We start from the raw sequence: 19578 nt of genomic DNA, 5'->3' as shown, positions 1-19578 counted from the left end.
AGGTCATCCAATTGGTTTCATGACCAAGTGGGAATTTAGAAATGTAAGCTATAACAATTAAAGAACTGGATACACATATGAATAGAGACATTTAACTTCCATTTATATTGTTCTCTGTATTACATTACTACTTCATCAACATAGCTACAAAGGAAAAAATAATAATAACAACAACAACACTTTATTTATATTCTGCTCTATCTCCCCAAGCAGACTCCAGAGCAGATTACAACATATACAGATAGGCTGTGGAATAACAATGAAACACAAATACACAGAACAAAGGTAAAGGCTTCCCCTTTCATCTCCAGCTTTCTGGAGGTGGTGCTCAACTCTGGCCATGGGGAGGTGCTCTTGTTCCATTTCTAAGTCGAGGAATCTGTTGTCCATAGACTCGTTCTAGTCAAGTTGCAAGCATGGCTGCATGGGCGCCTTTATTACCTTCCCACTGAAGCAGTACATATTGATCTACTCACATTTGCATGTTTTCAAACTGCTAGGTTGGCAGGAGCTAGAACTAACAGCAGGAGCTCACCCTGACCCGCGGCTTCAAACAGCCAACCTTTAGGTCAGCAGATTCAACAGTTCAACAGTTTAACCCATCGCCCCACTGCAGCCCCTTCAACGTATAGTGTCAACCTATAGAAAATAAATCACCATACATCTTATTAGTGACCAGAAAGCATGTTGGGTGTTCTTACTCCACCAGTTTCTGGATGCCACTTTAAACAAAGTCAATTTATTGGTCCTCAGCTTCATCCAGATATAAATATCACTTATGGGAATGAACAGCTTTTACCTTCTTCCTCTTACCTCCTCCAGTACTACCACAGCCATGTAGTCTCTGCTTCTGTTTTTAATAGCCACAGTTTATTGGTTGGTCCATATTTGGGGATCTGAAAATGAAAGCAGAGTTTTCTGATCTTCTCTAGTAGCTTCCTAAAGCTTAGCATAGTTTCTTCTAATCACGTCCCATTGTATATTAGAACTCCTATGACTGATCACTTTGATGTTAATCAAAGCAACTTTAAGTCTGTATAGAGCTTTGGGCTTAATACATATCCAGATTACTGGTTTTGGCTAAGCTCTACACATGCAGAAGTGAATAGAATAGGCAGTCAAAGTGGGAATAAAAATGGGAGGATGTGAGGCTAGGGCACACCCAAGCTTATTCCTTTAATAATAAACCATAATTTAAACCACAACGAATAAACCATAATTTACTGTTACAATCAAACAATATATCCAATTAACCTGCTTCTTCTCAAAGCAACAATTTTTTCTGATTAGAAAATTCAGATTTTTGCCTACCAAACCAGAAAACCAGCAGGCTATTAGGAGAAACAGTGGAGGTATCCAATAGATCTAGGGGTAGGTTATTTACAATGCCTCAAACGCTCTGGTTCACAAAATACCTTTATTTTTGACAGATGCAGTACTCCTTCATTTATCAAGCCTTACTTGAATACTACCTCTATGGTGACACAGAGCTAGATGTGTCCTCTTTAGAAAAGCACCTGCAGCCATCACAGAACACAGCGCCAAATCTCGTCAAAATAGGGCTCGAAGAAGAATTTAAAGTAAGCATTAATCGTATTTTTGCAGAGGTCCAGTGTGTGAATCACGATGCAGACAACAATATTTATTCATTTTACTCTGACTCTAAAGCTTTTCTTCACAAAATTTGTTCAGAGGGGGGGATGTCATTTATTTTCTCTGAGGCTGAGAGAGTATGACAAGTGATATTCTGTAACCAAGCAGGGATTCAAATCCTAGTCTCTCAGAGTCCAAGGCCAATATTGAAACCCCAGCACCATGTTGGCTGTTACATGTTTGGATGGTGCATTGAAAATCTGTTTTTTCTTTCACTCATATGAAGGCATATAAGAGATTGTAATATAAATGGTTTTGAAAAACTGAAATCTAAATAACCTTTTGGAGATTTTATGATCTTTGAAAAAGCATGACCTTGTTAGAAATTAAAACCTTTTGAAAAAATGATGCCATAACCTTTTGGGAAAATGGCATTCATGCAAGGCAGTTCAGTTTCTCAGCTGTTAAACTGATATACCTAAGCATTTCTTTGAACTGTAGGGACAAAGATATGCCAACACACAATACACATTCAGCAGAGTTTCAGAAGTGTTCCTTTTAGTTGCCCAAAAGCATCTGCTCTCTCTTAAAATATCTTTGCCCTTAAATCATGCTTTCAAGAGACAAAAATATAGTAGACATCTTTAAAAGTAACATAGTTTGTTTACTCACAGACTTCATGTATTCAGCATACAGGTACTTTGCATATCAATCCAGTTACAAATAAGATTTGAAGTAGTTTATCTGTGTAAGTAACACAGGGCATTGTTTCTTGAATCTTAACAGTCCCTAATCTAAAGCATCTCTCTATTTTGAGAGTTTAATAGAGTTGCTGTAGTCTGAAAGTTCAATGGAGTCTCTAAGGATACTGTTCCTGCTGAAGTCTAAAGCATACAGTTCCTGCTGAAGGCTAAGCATTGGAAGTCTAATGGCTTCTGCCGTTCTAGAAGGGAGTCAGAATCCTGAACAAGCCCAGACCTGATCACATGGTCTGTGGCCTCTCCCACAACAGAGTTAAAGAAAAAATTGCATACCAATACACACACATATAATATGTGTAAGCAATTTGAAACGTGCCTATAACAAATAACTAGTGGAGACTTGAAGAAGGCTGCTTTTTCCAACAAATGGAAATTTCACTGCTGTGTTGAAAGATGATAAACAAATTCCTACAAAATAAATTAGGAGTTCACTCTATATTTGTTTGCAAACATCTTCATTATCACAGTTTAACTGGAGGGATACATATTTCCAGTCTTTATATCTCCCTCTCTTCTTTTATTTGCAAGAAATAAAATAATTATTGGGCATTATACACTTCACAGTTCTTTTAAACATTTTATACACGTCTATAAGTGGAATGTAAGAGGATGTGTGAATACAGCATTGCATGGTTGGTTGTCAGATTTTCTTTCGTGTCAGGAGAGACTTGAGAAACTGCAAGTCGCTTCTGGTGTGAGAGAATTGGCTGTCTGCAAGGACGTTGCCTAGGGGACTCACAGATGTTTCACCATCCTATGGGAGGCTTCTCTCATGTCTCTGAATGGTAAGCTGGAGCTGACAGACAAAAGCTCACCCCGCTCCCCAGATTTGAACCACCAACCTTCCTGCCAGCACAAGGATTTAATCCATTGTGCCACCGGGGTCTCTGGTGGTCAGATGTATCAACTACATCAGTGGTTCTCAACGTGTGGGTTCCCAGATGTTTTGGCCTTCAATCCCAGAAATCCTAACAGCTGGTAAACTGGCTGGGATTTCTGGGAGTTGTAGGCTAAAACGCCTGGGGACCCACATGTTGAGAACCACTGAACTAGATTATACCTGAATTCAGATTTGAAAGTGTGAGATATTTTACTAATCCAAAATTTCATTGCCTAATTTTAGTTTGTACTCATTTGCTGTAGAAATTGACAAATGTTCGAATTATGAAGGAAAACATGAGAACTGGTAATCTGCCAGCGAATATGAAGAAAGCCAGAGTTATACAAATCATTCCATGTAAGATATTTAATTTTTCTCTTCTTAGAAATTGTGTAATAATTTCACTAATAAGAGAATTGTACACTTACTGTTGTTAATACAGTTTTAAAGGCCGTTTAAAGTGTATTTATTGTATTTTAATCTGTTTTTACCACACTGTTACTATCTTATTGTTTTTAACTTTTGTATTGCACTTTTTAAACTTAGCGTGGGATTGTTAATCACCTTGAGTCTCCACGGAGAGAAAGGTGGGGTGTAAATAAAGATAATAACAATAATAATAATAATAATAATAATAATAATAATAATGCAAAATATTAACACAGAACGGTGATGTGATACATTCAGCAGCAGGTGGCACTGCTGGACATACAAGCAAATCATATTATAAACCTGATTCTATAAAAGCCTGCAGGGCATAGTTTGTATATTGAATGTAAAATACTTAATATTTTAACAAATCTAATATGTGTTGGGTTCCTTTTTTCTATTTTAGATGACTTTAACAGAGTGATTCTTTCCATGAAAAGAGGTCAAGAATACACAGATTATATCAATGCTTCTTTCATAGATGTAAGTATTTTTCTGATAGTGAACTGTAACCCTTGATTTTCTTAAGTCTTTTAAACAATGAGCTCTGTTCAGGACTGGTTTGGGAAGCATGTGTGATTTTCTCATTTTCATGTGAGTTACATTAAAAAGTAACTTGAGATTTGGGAGGAAATACCATTTAAAAAACTTTTTATTTAAAGTGTGAAGAGAGAAAAGCATGCATCTTTGGTCTTTCTTTTTTTAATTCCATCAGGTATCAAAAAATACATGATTCAATAATGATTGGTAAGGTAGAAGGCACTATGAAAAGAAGGAAACTGCATTCCAGGTGGATAGATTCAATTAGGGTATCCATGACCCTCAGATTGCAAATCTGATGATGGGGCAACTTGGAGGTCTCTCAGACACGAGATTGTATTATGTTGAAGTCAACTGAATGGCAGTTGACAATATTTAAGGGTTTCCTTTTAGTTACAAGAAAGCAGAAACAGGATTCCATATCTGGAGCTCAACCCATTACATAAGAGATTCCTCCTCCTTCAGCTTCTTTTTATACAAACACTCTTCACCAAAATTGTATATCCTTCTGTATAGTCCTGTGAGGCCCTTCTTTTTATCCCTAAGGTCATCTCTTTTTGTTTGTTTGTTTTGCAAATAATGGTATGAAAAGTAGCTTAGGAGGCTGACATTCCGATTCTGGTTCTCTCTCTGAATTTGGTTCCCCATCACCTTTTGCTAAGTACAAAGAATCAATGAAACTATAATTTTTCTGATATTTTATGAAATGGTGCCAAAAAGTAATTTGCCTTCCATTTGTAGATCCCAAAATCCATATATCTCTTTATTGAAATAAAGGCTTTGGCTAAACTTAGCTTAACTTAATTCCTTCATTATGTTCGTTGATCTGAAAGTAAGGTTGTAGATATTTGAATGTTCCATCCTCACTAAGGACAAAATTATTCCTGGAACTTTTTCCCTGCTGCAAGCAGAAGAAAAACATTTTTGAGAGAAAGCCCCCAGTATTTCCAGATTTTTTTCCATGTCAGAAGCTACTTGAGAAACTGCAAGTCGCTTCTAGTGCGAAAGAATTGGCTGTCTGCAAGAACGTTGCCCAGGGGATGCCTGGGTGTGTTACCATCCTGTGGAAGGCTTCTCTTATGTCCCCACATTGGAAGCTGGCACTGACAGATGGGAGCTCACCCCGTGTGGTGGATTTGAATTGCCAACCTTCAGGTCAATAGTTCAGCCAGAACAAGGATTTAACCATTGCGCCGCCGCAGCTCCTAATATTTCCAGATAGCTACATGGGTTGTGATGCAAGATGGCTAGGTTTTCCCCCCAAAATGGAATTTTCCAGATGTTAAACAATGGTTTTTATATTTTGAAATTTTGCACAAAATAGTTTCCTAAATCATTTATTTACTTGGTGGGAAAAACTCTGCAAAACTCTTACTAGTTTTGTTATTTTTCTACCTTGTTTTCCTTAGTGTTAGGAAATACAGAAAATGAATTTCACTGAATATCTTAACGTCCCTACTTAAGAATTAATTTTAATTATAGCGGCACAGATGGGAGCTTTATAAAAATTCCCAAAGAAATATGCTGATAATTTTAGAATGACCTGTAGATTGAACAGAATTAAATCTCTGTCGATTCATAAGATGCTGTCTGTTTCTTTTGGCACAAAGGGCTATCGGCAAAAGGATTACTTCATTGCAACTCAAGGACCACTTCCTCATACAGTGGAAGACTTCTGGAGAATGGTGTGGGAATGGAAATGCCACACAATTGTTATGCTCACTGAAGTTCTGGAAAGAGAGCAAGTATGATCATTTTGCCCAATGTTATTTGCATTATGTTGTCTTGTTACCCGTAATTGTAAAATGAGAACAAGGGGAAAATAAGTTTGTTTTGAACGAATCCCACATAATAAGATCCAAAAATTTATTGTAAAAATAGTGTGGTGCCCTAGCAGTCTAGTTGGGAGTAATCCAATACAGAAGCTATTGAACTCTCTCCTTGCAAAATGAAATGATGCTCTTGATTAAGAGGTACCCCCTTATCTAGAAATTGGCCAAAAAGTACTAGTTGCAGCTGTGTCCTTTCTGAGCCATATCATGCCCAGAATCCAGCTATGCCTAGAGTTTGGCAAGAACTAGGCAAGTCTAAGGCCCCTTCCACACAGCTGAAGAAAATCCCACATTATCTGCTTTGAATTGGGATATATGGCAGTGTGGACTCAGAAAACCCAGTTCAAAGCAGATATTGTGGGTTATTCTGTCTTGATATTCTGAATTATATGGCTGTGTGGAAGGGCCCTAACTTGGCCTTGCCATCCTCAATATTGCATATTTAGAAACAGATGTCTCAGTTCAAAGTTGTCACACTCTGGAAAAAGTTACACATAATAAAGCTCCTGAGAAATCAATTGCAAGTGTGCTCAGTTGGGTGTTCAGATGTCAATGGGGCTTAACAGTGCTTGCTTAGCTTTTGCTAGACTGCACTCGAGTGTCCACAGCTGCATCATGAAAAGAAGGATTTTCTGTACTGAATCAGACTTTTAAGTTTGAATATAACACATTTTATAGTTAAATGGATATCTGTGACTGCTAGAAATGTTAAAATCAGAAAAAATGTGTGAAGCATTTAACTGTTTGTCTTCTTTTAAAATACATTGAGCTAAATCCTATTTTCGTCCTACCTAGCAAAGAACTATTGAAATCAGTGGAGCTCAAATTAATTGTGACTAATCCATTCATTTCACTGAGGGCCCTTCCACACAGCCCTATATTCCAGAATATAAAGGCAGAAAATCCCACAATATTTGCTTTGAACTGGGTTATCTGAGTCCACACGGACATATATTCCAGTTCAAAGCAAATAATGTGGGATTTTATTCAGCTGTGTGGAAGGGGCATGTGTCTCTTCTGAATAGAAATAGTGTTGAATTTTACCATTCGTTTTTGAAACTATTTGAAATTTGCATATCAGGCATAGAGCCATGAAAAGTTGGATTTTGTACTATAATTCCATAATCCTCAGATAGCATGATTACTGATTGGGGATTATGGGAGTTGTCATCCAGAATAATGTTGATAAATTGTGGTCATATGGCACCATCTATATGTAGACAACAGAACAATTTATCCAGCACTCTTAAAAAAATCCCTTGTTTTGAAGTAGTGATGCATTAAATGTTTATTAAATGGTGTGCAGTATGTGGGGAAAAAATAAAACTAGAATTAGTTCTTACATAATTAGTTTCTGAAAACCATTAATGTAGTAGAATTGCTGTAGTGGCATGAATAAGAGAGCTTTATTTCTTCTTTTTCAATCTAAAGGAAAAATGTTTTCAATATTGGCCATCAGAGGGCTCTGTTACTTATGGAGAAATTACTATTGAAATCAAGAGCGACTTGCTTGCTGATGCCATAAGTGTACGGGACTTTTTGATTACACACAGTCAGGTATGATGGATCTCTTTTTAAATATTTCTTATTTGCACAGGATTTTCTGAACTGTGTTTTGCTTCACATTGACTTGCATGTTGTAAACCAATAATTTACACCCCTTGATAAGATACTACTATAAACAGATATTGGTTTTGGTTTGTATCATTTGAGCAGATAAACAATGCAACCACACTACAAGAAATGGCCCTTTAAATTATGTTTGGGTTCCAGTTTTAAAATACTTATTTCCTTTTTACTTACGTTATTTAGGCAATCCCTCGTTGTCTGAGTATGATGGCCTTCCAAGCTTAAGGTCTTGGCAGTGAGTCCATAGGTGACTGTGGAGCCCTATTCTTGATCCTCATGTTCTTCCGCAGTGAGGACATTGGTTTTCAGGTGAAAGGCAGTACTGGTCAGGGTTGGCTTGACGTGCCTTCCTTTTGGTACATTTCTCCCTTTCACCCTCCATTTGTACCTCTTAAAATTCTGCAGCACTGCTGGTCACAGCTGACCTCCAGTTAGAGCACTCAAGGGCCAGGGCTTCCAAGTTCTTGGTGTCAATGCCACAATTTTTAAGTTTAGCATTAAGCCCATCTTTAAATCCTCTCCACCAACATTCCATTTTCTGTTCTTGAGTTGTGAGTATAGTAACTGCTTTGGGAGACTGTGATCGGGCATTGAGACAACGTGGCCAGTGCCGTGGAGTTGATAGGAGCATTGCTTCAATGCTGGTAGTCTTTGCTTCTTTCAGCACACTGGCATTCATCCGCCTGTCTTCCCATTTAATAATATGTGTGACTTTCTGGATTTTGAATAACCAGGAAAAGCAAGGCAGACTGGTCCGACAGTTTCATTTTCATGGATGGCCTGAAATTGGAATTCCTGCTGAAGGGAAAGGAATGATTGACCTCATTGCAGCTGTCCAAAAACAACAACAGCAGACAGGAAACCATCCAATTACGGTGCACTGCAGGTAAAATGTTTGTACTTAATTTATCAAGTGTTCCTCTCTTGATTATATAGTTTAATTTAGAGAGCTGGTATACTGTTAGATATTGATGTTATCATAAGCCAGTTGATGATCACATAAAAAGTGAATGATGAACCAGCCTGGACACAGCATATTATTTGAGAACACAGAAATGCTGCACATAGGGAAGCCATGGAAATCAACAAGCATGTGGATAATTTCAAAAGAAAGGAGGAAATTATGAAAATGAACAATATCTGGATATTAGTATTTAAAGACTCTAAAATCAGGAAAGTTAATAAAGAGCAACACTCAAAAAACAGGGGAATTCCTGACATGAAACAATCATGGCCATCTAACACCTCCCAACAAGGATTCCCCCAGGCCCGAAGCAGCCAGGTTTTGAAGCTGCAAGGCCATTCAGTGCTAATCAAGGTGGCCAACTGCAACATTCACACTTACTTCAAACAGACAAGAGTTCTTTCTCCTACCCTGGACATTTCACAGATATATGAGCCTCACATGCCTACTTTCCAATAGACCCCACAACCTCTGAGGATGCCTGCCATAGATATGGGTGAAACGTTAGGAGAGAATGCTTCTGGTACATGGCCATACTGCCCAAAAAACTCACTGCAACCCAGTGATTCCGGCCATGCAAGCCTTCCACAACACATTTGCAAGATCTTCTAGAGTGACATGGAAATAGTGCTCAAAGCTATAGGTGAAAGAAAACAGCCCACACTTCCTTTAGCAGGAAGCTTTTGTTGAATCCCGTTCTCATCTATGTATGGAAGCATACCTTTGCTTAGCAAAAGGACCAACCTGAAATGTAGATATTGTTTATTTATGTATCAATAGCAGTGTGCAAATTATTGTGTGCATAAAGTAATCCCACCATTTAGCTTTCACTGAATGTAAAAAAACAACAACAAGATAAGAGGAATATAAGTGTATAATTTAGTCGTGTTTATCTTCATGGGAAAAATGAAAAAAAAATCCTTCATGACTACTTAAACTAAATTATAATGCTTGTAAGAATTCTTTAAATTATGCAGATCTACACAGGGTATGGTTTCTCAGTCCTGAAGAAAGACAGAAACTATACAGTGGACTGGTTATTTTCATCAGCAGGGATTTAATTCAAGATATATTTTTATTGCATTGCACTTGGGTTTTTTCATGTTGTCTTGCTAAAGCAAAGAAACCTATTTATCTTGATAGTGCTGGAGCTGGGAGAACAGGTACATTCATAGCACTCAGCAATATTCTGGAGCGAGTCAAAGCAGAGGGGCTCTTAGATGTTTTTCAAGCTGTGAAGAGTTTACGACTGCAAAGACCACACATGGTGCAAACACTGGTATGTTGTTTTAACCACAAATATAATTGTCAAAGGATTAAAGGGTATTTATATTTTGAATGAACAAAACTGAAGCTTTGCTGTATTTTCTTAAGATAGACTCTTTTAAAAAAGAGCCCTGTTTGCTCCTTGCCAAAGCCTTGAATAATATATTTGTTTTTTGTGCTAGACAGGATACATACATACATGGATAAACCAATTGCACATAAAGAAATAAATTGCATGTGATCCTATCCATGTCTACAGATGTAGACCTAATTGAGTTTAATGGTAAGCATACAGGAGTGTAGCTTAGGTGTCCTCAATGTATTCATCTTGTTAGGCAGTTAAAAATAGGAAATTAGAAATAATTGAATAAATAGTTCATAAACCATCTGAACAGTTCTGTAAGCCATCAGTGTGCAGACTGGGTACACTAAATCCTGAATCGCTATTGTTGTTTTGTGTCTTCAAGCTGACTGAGTTGTGGTGGCCCTATCACAGTTTTCTTGATGAGATTTATGCAGAAGAGAGTTACACAGATCTCTCCATCTGTCATTGAAAATCCATTTCTAGTGTGAACCTGAGCTGTGTTGCTACATTATAAAGCGGTGGCCGTATTTCTGGCAGTGTTACTTGTTCATTAACTACACTGCAACAATGAATGTTTTGAAAGGGTTTTTATTAAAGAGATTAACATCCCCAAAAATAAGTCTCTTAGGGTATAAAATTTATTTATTTACCATATTTATATACCGCCTTTCTCAGCCCGAACGCGATTCAAGGCAGTTTACAATCGGCATAATTCAATGCCCCCAACAACATAAAATATAGTTAAAACATTAACATATAGTATAAACCATATAAAAACAATAAAACACAAGTCCTCAGCGTCTCATTACTAAAATCATTTTCCAGTCGCATCGTCCAATCGTTCCGTGAATCTAAATTAGCTTGTTACACTGCATCTGCAAATGCTTGCTCAAAGAGCCAGGATATCAGAGGGGACCGATCTGATATCCCTAGGGAGGGCGTTCCATAGTCGAGGGGCCACCGCTGAGAGTCCATAGTCGAGGGGCCCTGTCTCTCGTTCCATCCAGTCTCATCTGCGAAGGAGGCGGGACCGAGAGCAGGGCCTCCCCAGATAATATTAGAGACCTAGATGGTTTGTTGGAAGAGATGCATTTGGACAGGTAAGCCGGGTCAGAACCGTTTAGGGCTTTAAAGGCTAAAGCTAGCACTTTGAATTGTGCCCGGTAGCAAACTAGCAGCCAGTAGAGTTGGCGCAACAGAGGGATTGTACGCTCCCTGAGCACCACTCCTGTTAATAACCTGGCTACCATCTGTTGGACCATTTGAAGCTCCCGAGCAGTTGTACGTTGCAGTAGTCTATACAGGATGTAACCAGAGCATGGACTACTGTGGCCAAGTCAGACTTCCCAAGGTACGGGCGCAAATGCTCCCCTGGTCACCACCGAAACCTTCTTCAATATAAATGTGCCTCTGTATCCTTCCAATAATAATAGAGAGTAAAATAACAAATGTAATAAAAGTAATAATAGAGTAAAATAACAAATGTAATAATAATAATAGAGTAAAATAATAAATGTAATAATAATAGAGTAAAATAATGTAAATGTAATAACAAGAATAGAGTAAAATAATAAATATAATAAAATAATACAGTAAAATAATAAATGTAATAATAATAATAATAATAATAATGATAACGGAGTAAAATAATAAATAACTTTGACTTGAGTATGAGCCGAGGGGGGATTTTTCAGCCTAAAAGGACTGAAAAACTCGGCTTTTACTCGAGCATATAGCTGCTTTGGATGTTGTAAGGTGCTTTGTTATGTTCCATGTGTGACACTTTGTAACAATCCTGCAATTAGATTTTTAAATTTGAAATACTTTGTGTGACTTTGTGTGACTTTGTGTGACAGCGATAAACATAGCAAACCAAATGTAACCTTGGTCTCTCTTTATTTTCAGGAACAGTATGAATTCTGCTACAAAGTGGTACAAGATTTCATTGATATATTTTCGGATTATGCTAATTTTAAGTAAAAACGCCTGCCTTATTTTTTTTAATTTAATCATTTGTACAGAGACTTGTAAATCACTTTAATTTATTTCCATTATTATTGTTCCATTATTTTTTTTAAAGAAAACTCTAAAAGTATAAATGATTATGTTTGTTTTGAATGTCTCCTTCAATGTATATATTATTTGAGCAGGCGTTAACTCTGATCCAAGGGAACATGCACAGAGATCTCCTAAACAATCAAATACTTTTCCAATCAACTGTTACATGGGAAAAGAGAAAACGATTCCAACCTTTCTCCAAAACAGTTGAACAGTGGGACTTTAATTGGGATGAAAGATCTCCGAGTGTGCAGCTCCATTTACTGGATGAAAGAGAAGAGCTGTACACACCACACTCATTTGCACTTGGGACTCCATCCTGCAAACCTGTGTCTGAACGTGGCAGCTGGATCAAGATGGTCTTTCAGGTTTTGTGTATCCAGTGGCTATGGACTATATTTTACAGTGTATACTGTTATTTAAATAAGGCACAAAACAGCCTATGTTAGGCATATTTAAAACTCACTGGTTTCAGTGAGTATAATAAGCATATGCTTAATTTTCTTCCCTTTGAAATTTATGGGATATAGAGCCAACTTCATGCCTTTGAGTAGGTCAGACTCTGCAGTGCTGCGTCAGTCCCTGGGATGGAAGCCCATGTGGAACCCATGGAAGTTTGGGACATTGATATTATAAAAACAAACTAAAGGAACTTTAAAGTACTTAATTATTCTTTATCATCTTGCCAATATTATGCCTAAATGCCTGTGAAATTGTGGTCTTTTTATTTCTCATCTATGACATTCAAATAGGTTATAAAATAGCCCTTAATGTCTATAAAGCAGAGGAATAACAGTATACACGCTAGAACCAAATTTGTATAGTCTTCAACACGTGTTAACTATTTCACTTGGAACAACTTCCACACTGTGATCATATCTTATTAGGAAGTTCTGTACTTACCCCATTGTGATGAATGTGGCCTGCCCAAGAAAATGATGTTTTGATGATATATTTTATTAACACCATGCTCTACATACAAGACAATTGATATTAATGTAGACAACTAACTGTGAAAGACACTGTTTCAGTTATGGAAAAATGTCAGTTAACGTTCTGTAGATATATCCTCATCTCATCTTTAAACAAAAGGTTAAACCCTTCTACTTTGGAGGGGAGTTACTATTTACATCATTACTATTAAGCACAACTCTTTCATTAGATTCTAAAAATACAAGAAGAATCCCTTATAGTAACAATATGAAATTAAAACATTAGCCTCAAAACAAAAGATAATATTTTTTTATTGGCAAGCTTCTAAATAATTCCTTAAAAGTGAATTGATGATAGCACTATAATGTAAATGTGGAATATGTTATGCTTGCTAATCAGTCTTGCAATTTCTTAGTAGATTATTATTTTAGTCTACATTTTAAAAACATAGTATACTTAACATATAAAAAACTTACCAATATTTTAAACTATTTGGTCTTATAAGTTCCTATTGTTACAAATATAAACATCTAAATATTTAAAAGCAAACAAAGTTGCATCCCTGCTAACGAAATAAATATGTGGCTTACATATTATTGAACAAACTGAGACAGTGGCCCCTCGAGATCTGCAGGATCCAGATCTGGGATTTCCAGCAACCCCAGATCATTGTGGCCCATATTAGTAAGTGGTGGTGGTGATGTGAATACAGAAACTTTGAAGCATACGTATTTACGTTGCTGTCACTTCAGAACACGGGGCATGTTTTTTTTTAGTATTTATGGGCAAGTCCAGTAATCAAATCCTAGTTAGGAGCAGGGAGAAGTGGCAATAGTAGCAAAGTGTCCAGTTAATTTCCTATAGCTACATCCTTTTAGCTGGGTGAGGATTGGACATGATCCTCCTGCATTTAGGGAGGTCTTCCAGAAGATCCTGGAGGATATCTTGCCACTATGTATCCCACTACTGGCACAATGTTGAATACTAAAACTGCCACTCTTTACTATCTATTGGCTAGCAGATTGCCGTGATAGGTACAGCATGTGAAAGGTAACTTTTAATGGGTTAGATCAAGTGAGGAAGTAAAGTGGGGGAATACGTTGCTCCCTCTGCAACATATGTAATTAACAAGATGCCAGCTGGTTAATGTCCTTGAAACCTTGTTGGTGATCAGATAAATGCATTTGAGTTAACTTAATATTAGTGGTTCTTCAGGTAGAATAATGATACATTTGGATTTTGTGTCTATGAATGACCAGAGATCTCCTTAGTTCAAAGATATGTGCAGATCTTCTATAGGAGCAATGCTTTTCCCATAAATGATGCCTGTAAGATTCTTTTGGTTGTCATGCGTCCCTTATACCTTTAGAGTGCAACCAGACGTGCACAGAAAATGACATATTTCATGGGATTTTCCTGGTCGATTGTATCCTAGAGTTTTACTTTAATGGCCATGATAACTTGCTAAAGAGACTCAACATTCACATATAAAACATTCATAGTGTCAGGTTAGCAAAGGGGAAAAAATATAATATGTGTGGGAAATGTTTGCCAATTCCCTCTTTCCTCTGCGGACCTTCTGTGCTTTGAAAGAACACTGGAGGACACTAGGTTCATGAAGGTGGGATCCATTGAAAATGGTATTTCCTTCATCCTTCAGTAAAAACCTCCAGAGTGAAATTCCACTTGTGAGAAATCTGGATCATACCCATTGTATGAGCAAAATTAGCACGAGGAACTAATAAAAGACACAGTACTTCATAGCCCTAATATTTCAGTATGTAGATATAAAAGAGCACAAATTGCAAATAAAATAAATAAATTTATATAGATATCTAATATGCAATAGTTCTGGCTCATCCATTTGCTTGGATTTTGAAAATAATTATAAAAGCCTTATTGAAAACTAAGTAACATAGTTGTTTCAGTTTAGCTCCTTCGATGTGTTATTCAGTGTTCTTTTTAATGCAGTGTCTAGAAGAAAAGAAAGCTAAATACTTTTAATAATGCAGAGACTAATAAGGTTTTCACATAAGTCTGTCTTACTTTTAATTGAAAACAGTTCAGGTTAGAAGTCTAAAAGCACACTGTTTTAAAGCACTGCCATTTATTGCTTGTGTCTTCCTAGTAATGCACTTCTGTAAATCTATATGTATACCTGTTGTTGTTATTCACCTAATTAATAGAAATTATTGTAAGAGATGGCTGATATTAAGCCCTCTAACCCCAAAAGGAAACACCATTATTTGGTAAGAGTTGAATGTTAAATACACTTTCTGTCCTGGTATTTTTTGAATCTGAAAGGCCAGAGGAGAACCACTGTACTTAGCACAGCAAAAAAACATTTTCAGTTTCTTTTTAAATAAGCATTTGCACACACAGTTTGAAAATCTGCTTAAGCATCCTAAGAAAGTCAAATGCTGCCCAGTGCAAAACGTGTGGAAACTGCTGCTTAAAGGGTTAGAAGAGGTGTAGCTAAACTATATTTATATTATTCCAGGTATCTCTTATGGTTTTACAAAACAGCTACATGTGATAGATTTACAATAGACTCAGGTGATACTGACTACCAGAAATTAGGAATGGCCATAGGTATGGAAGAGGAACCTCTGGCCTCCAGATGCCATCTGGTCCAGAGAGATCCTTTAGTTCTCTGTTGACAGTGGCCAACCCTCTCAAAACGGAAATGGGCAGAAGAGAGGAAAGGCCAATGTTCACAAACTCCATGGCTTTCCTTTCTGCACAGTGAAGGTGAAGCAGGAGTGAAGCGCGCTCAGCCAATGCTTCAAGAAACACTTCAGTTCTAGCTTTAGGGCTCAGCTGCTTTCCAAAGCATTGGCTTAGTCCATCTTCCTCTTTATCCAAACCAAAACATCAGAGTTTCCAGTAGTGGAAAGAAATCCTGCACTCATAGGAGGGAGGAATAATTACAAATACCAACCCCTCAGTTCAAAACTTTGGTTTAATTGCTTGTTATATAAAGTTGTATTTATTAAAATGGACCCAGAAATGGAATCAAGAAAGATCCATGAATGAAAAGGGATTTTGAAAGGTTTCTTGTAGTTATCCTTGCCCATGCAATAGTGAAATCAGACTAATTGGATGTTAGGCTGATTTTTGTCATGCTAAATAGTGCAGATCTCTCTCAACATGGAGTAGCTTCCACAGCCTCACGTTTCAGAGGCTTTTGTTGGGATTATGTTCTCTGAAGCTGTCCAAAGCACACATAGTCCCCCCTCTCTGTCATAGTCTCCTCTCTCTGTTTTATCTGTTTTATGTGATTTACTGCTCCTCTCTTCTGACATTTGATGATGAGAAGCTTTGACATATGTGTAGAAAACACTTTGACTCCAACAGTATGGTTTAAATCCCAACCTGTCTTATTTTCATTACGAAGTCTGTGAAAGCTTGTAAGGTTTGTTCGTCAGCTCAGAGATTTTTAGTCAAACAAGGCTGCTATACTTCATATGACATAATAAATCTATTTGAGGATTTTCACTTAATTTTTTTACATTGCATGAGATTGCATTAATAAATGCCAAATAGTGATTAGAAATTATATGTTCTGATCTGCATAAATAGTCACTATGTGACTCAATCTATTGTCTTGCGTGACAGCGGATGCTGATTGCCAAAGCTCTTAAGTACCTGCTTAACTTGGAACTTGTGCACAAACAGTGATACTAAAACAGTTTTGTTTCAAACTGTGCTTCCTTTGAAACCCTGGGTTCTATGTCTTGTTTTTAAGGATTCAGCAATGAGAAGATGGATTAACTATGGGAAAGTTAACCAAAACAGGATGCATCGTTTCTGACTTTCTCCTGTAGCATATCACAGACATGTTTATGCAATAGGAATGAAATGTTTAAGTGGACAAATTTAAGCAAACACATGTGAGCACTGATGAACATGATTGTCATTCTGGATTGCCCACTGACCATTTAGATATCTGGGGCACCTTCTTTCTGGACTGGTTTATTTATCCCCCTCATTCTTGTTTTCATTATATTTGTGGAGTCAGCCTCAAAACACAGGATTACGTCAACCTGGGAAGTGTTGTAATGAATGGGCCAGAGGCCAGAGGTGTCAAAACTCCATTTCTCTGAGGGCCACATCAGCCTTATGGTTGCCTCCAAAAGGGCATTTGTAATTGAAAGACTGTCTACATGTAATCTGGCAATGAAAGCCTTGTGGGACACATAAAATGACATGGTAGGATTTGGCCCCTAGACTTTGCGTTTGACAAGTGTGGCCTAGGCTTTGAGTCTGCTGTCCTATCTTTAATGTCAGGACCAGAAATGGTAGGAGGCAAAAACCAAGTTCCCTTCACTTTTTGGGCTTTTTCGTAGATTTAGACCTGTAATGGGAGTGATTTTGCTGTCAGTATCCAACAAGTTTTTGCATAATGGAAGTAGTTTTGCTGCAGTTCTTTTTTTTTTTTCTGACTTTTTTCAGCTCTAAAATATTTAGTGAATTCATTAATGCCATTTCACAAGCCTTATGACTCTTGCCATATGAAAAGTTATCTCACGATCGGTTCCTTTGAGGTTAGTGGGAAAATATGTTGCCCAGTCTAAAGAGAGACTTAAAAGGCACCCATTCCACTTGGGAAGTTGCTTTCCAAAAGATACAAAATCCAGAAATAAATATATAATGAAAAATTAGTTATAAGTGGCAGCACATTGTTGGTTGGATTAGCATACGTATATAGATCCAAACTTACAAAAAGTATCAAATACTTGGTACAGGGCTTGGGAAATTGCATTTTATAGCAAAAGAATGCATATCCTCAGCACATTTTTCAATTCCTGTAAAATTTGTTGAGATGAATTTCATACCTTTGGGAAACAAAACCCACACTTGGTTGGATGGAAAACAAAGGAGCAGAGAGGAAGCAATGAAGAGTTCTTGGGAAAGAAGAGAAGAATTCCCAAAATAAATGGAAAGAACTACCCCACATGGAGGAGCTGTTTAGAACTTTTGATGAATGAGAATTTATGAAAAATATACAATGAAAAGTGCTGATTAAGAAGTTTGGAGGACAAATGATCAAAAATGAATGCTCATGGAATCATTGCATTCTAGCAGGAGCTGCCTTCAAGACTACACTTTTATTTGCTTAGGGCCACTTTTTGTGGATGAGCCAGAAGAATCCTCCTGTGGTATTCAGTCAGCCCGCCACATTATCTGGGATTGGAGAACAGGACCCAAAAACCACCAATTTAAAAAAAAATCCTTTTTTTAAAATTGGAAACAATGCTTTATCAGTCTGTTGCAATCCAGACAAGAAATTTGTCTTTAAAAAGGTCTTACAGTCTTCCTTCCACATGTGCAGGTTAGATTTTTAATGGATTTGATTATTCATGGATTTGATGAAAGTATTTTCTGTGTTGTGTGGTTTCTGGGCTGTATGGCCTGGTTTTAGCAGCATTTCTCCTGACGTTTTGCCTGTATCTGTGGCAGGCATCTTCAGAAGCCATACAGCCCAGAAACCATACAACACACCAGTGATTCCACCATGAAAGCCTTTGACAATGCATATTCTCTAGGAATTGCTAGGTTTTCTATGACCAGCTTCTGGCAGTTGACCATCAAATCACACTGGAAGACCTAGCCATGAGCCTTATAGTGGGGACAGCTCTGGTTCTATGATACATATACATATTATGGGGCCATCTAAGTCTAATTTGGCTAGCGGGTGTCCCTGAAATCTTCAGTGATGTGGCTGGATCCTCACCACAGAAAACAGGGTTTCTTGAAATGAACAAGTTTAAAATCTTTAGGTATGTACTTAATGGCTTGGTTTAATCAGACCCAAAAGAAGAATGCCTACTTGTATTGATCTGTGTTTTGAAAAGGACTTTTATGAATCTTTTTTTTAAAGCCTGAACACCTTTGTTTCCAACATGTTGAAATGTTTTCATTAGGCATTATCATTTTTAATGTATTGCTATGAACTCTTTTCTCTATATGCAAAACTGTACCTAATTTATGACAAAATCTTTATAATATATGTATGTATTATACAGTGATATTTCCTTTTATTACATTTATAATTTGATCTTGCTGTATTTATAATGCCAGTGAATGTTGCTGAATTATTTGTATATGCAAATTGCAAGATCTAATCATTCTGATGCAAGAACAAGGCTTCATTTTTATTTTCAGATTGTATTTCTTTCCTTAAGTCTCTTAATTTCATTCCTCGACTGTTTGCTCATTTACACTAAATGCTGCAATTTCACAAAGGATGTAAAATCCTGAACTTAAATTACTTTCCAAAACTTCTAAAACTTTGCTTATTACACACTCTGTCAAAAAAGTTTTAAATGAAACTTTCAGTATTATGCAGATTGCGTTTAATTTGCTGTGACAATTCAAAATCTTATCCAGAACGTTCTTACTTATTCTAAATACCTTGGACAAAAGTAATCATTCTTAACCATCCCAATGGACTCCTGTACCAAAGTAAATGTAATCTTCCTGGGAAATGGTTTCAGTCCATTGTGAAACAACCATATACCCATTGTTGGGGTGGTTCAATGGAATAGCACCTTGACTACTGGGAGAAAGAATAAATTAGAGAAGACTACAGTGGTAGCTTAAGG

The 19578-nt window shown here is 37.1% G+C and overlaps 1 protein-coding gene across 4 annotated transcripts in view; it reads left to right on the top strand.

Moving 5' to 3' along the window:
* Positions 1-19131, top strand: part of PTPRE (protein tyrosine phosphatase receptor type E) — a 173794-nt gene extending 154663 nt beyond the window's left edge. For all 4 annotated transcript variants that reach the window (XM_060768627.2, XM_060768625.2, XM_060768628.2 and 1 more), the window contains 8 exons: positions 1431-1580; positions 3498-3591; positions 4070-4146; positions 5814-5948; positions 7467-7592; positions 8399-8550; positions 9772-9907; positions 11885-19131. In XM_060768627.2, the coding sequence (XP_060624610.2) occupies positions 1431-1580; positions 3498-3591; positions 4070-4146; positions 5814-5948; positions 7467-7592; positions 8399-8550; positions 9772-9907; positions 11885-11959 (945 nt within the window). In that variant the 3' untranslated portion in view covers positions 11960-19131. The remainder of the gene's footprint in view (positions 1-1430; positions 1581-3497; positions 3592-4069; positions 4147-5813; positions 5949-7466; positions 7593-8398; positions 8551-9771; positions 9908-11884) is intronic.
* Positions 19132-19578: the final 447 nt, after the last annotated feature.

Source organism: Anolis sagrei, chromosome 3 (genome assembly GCF_037176765.1).
Source record: "Anolis sagrei isolate rAnoSag1 chromosome 3, rAnoSag1.mat, whole genome shotgun sequence".
Lineage (NCBI taxonomy): Eukaryota > Metazoa > Chordata > Lepidosauria > Squamata > Dactyloidae > Anolis > Anolis sagrei.
The sequence above is the reverse complement of the archived record's forward strand: the minus strand, read 5'-3'. Positions and strand labels throughout refer to the sequence as shown.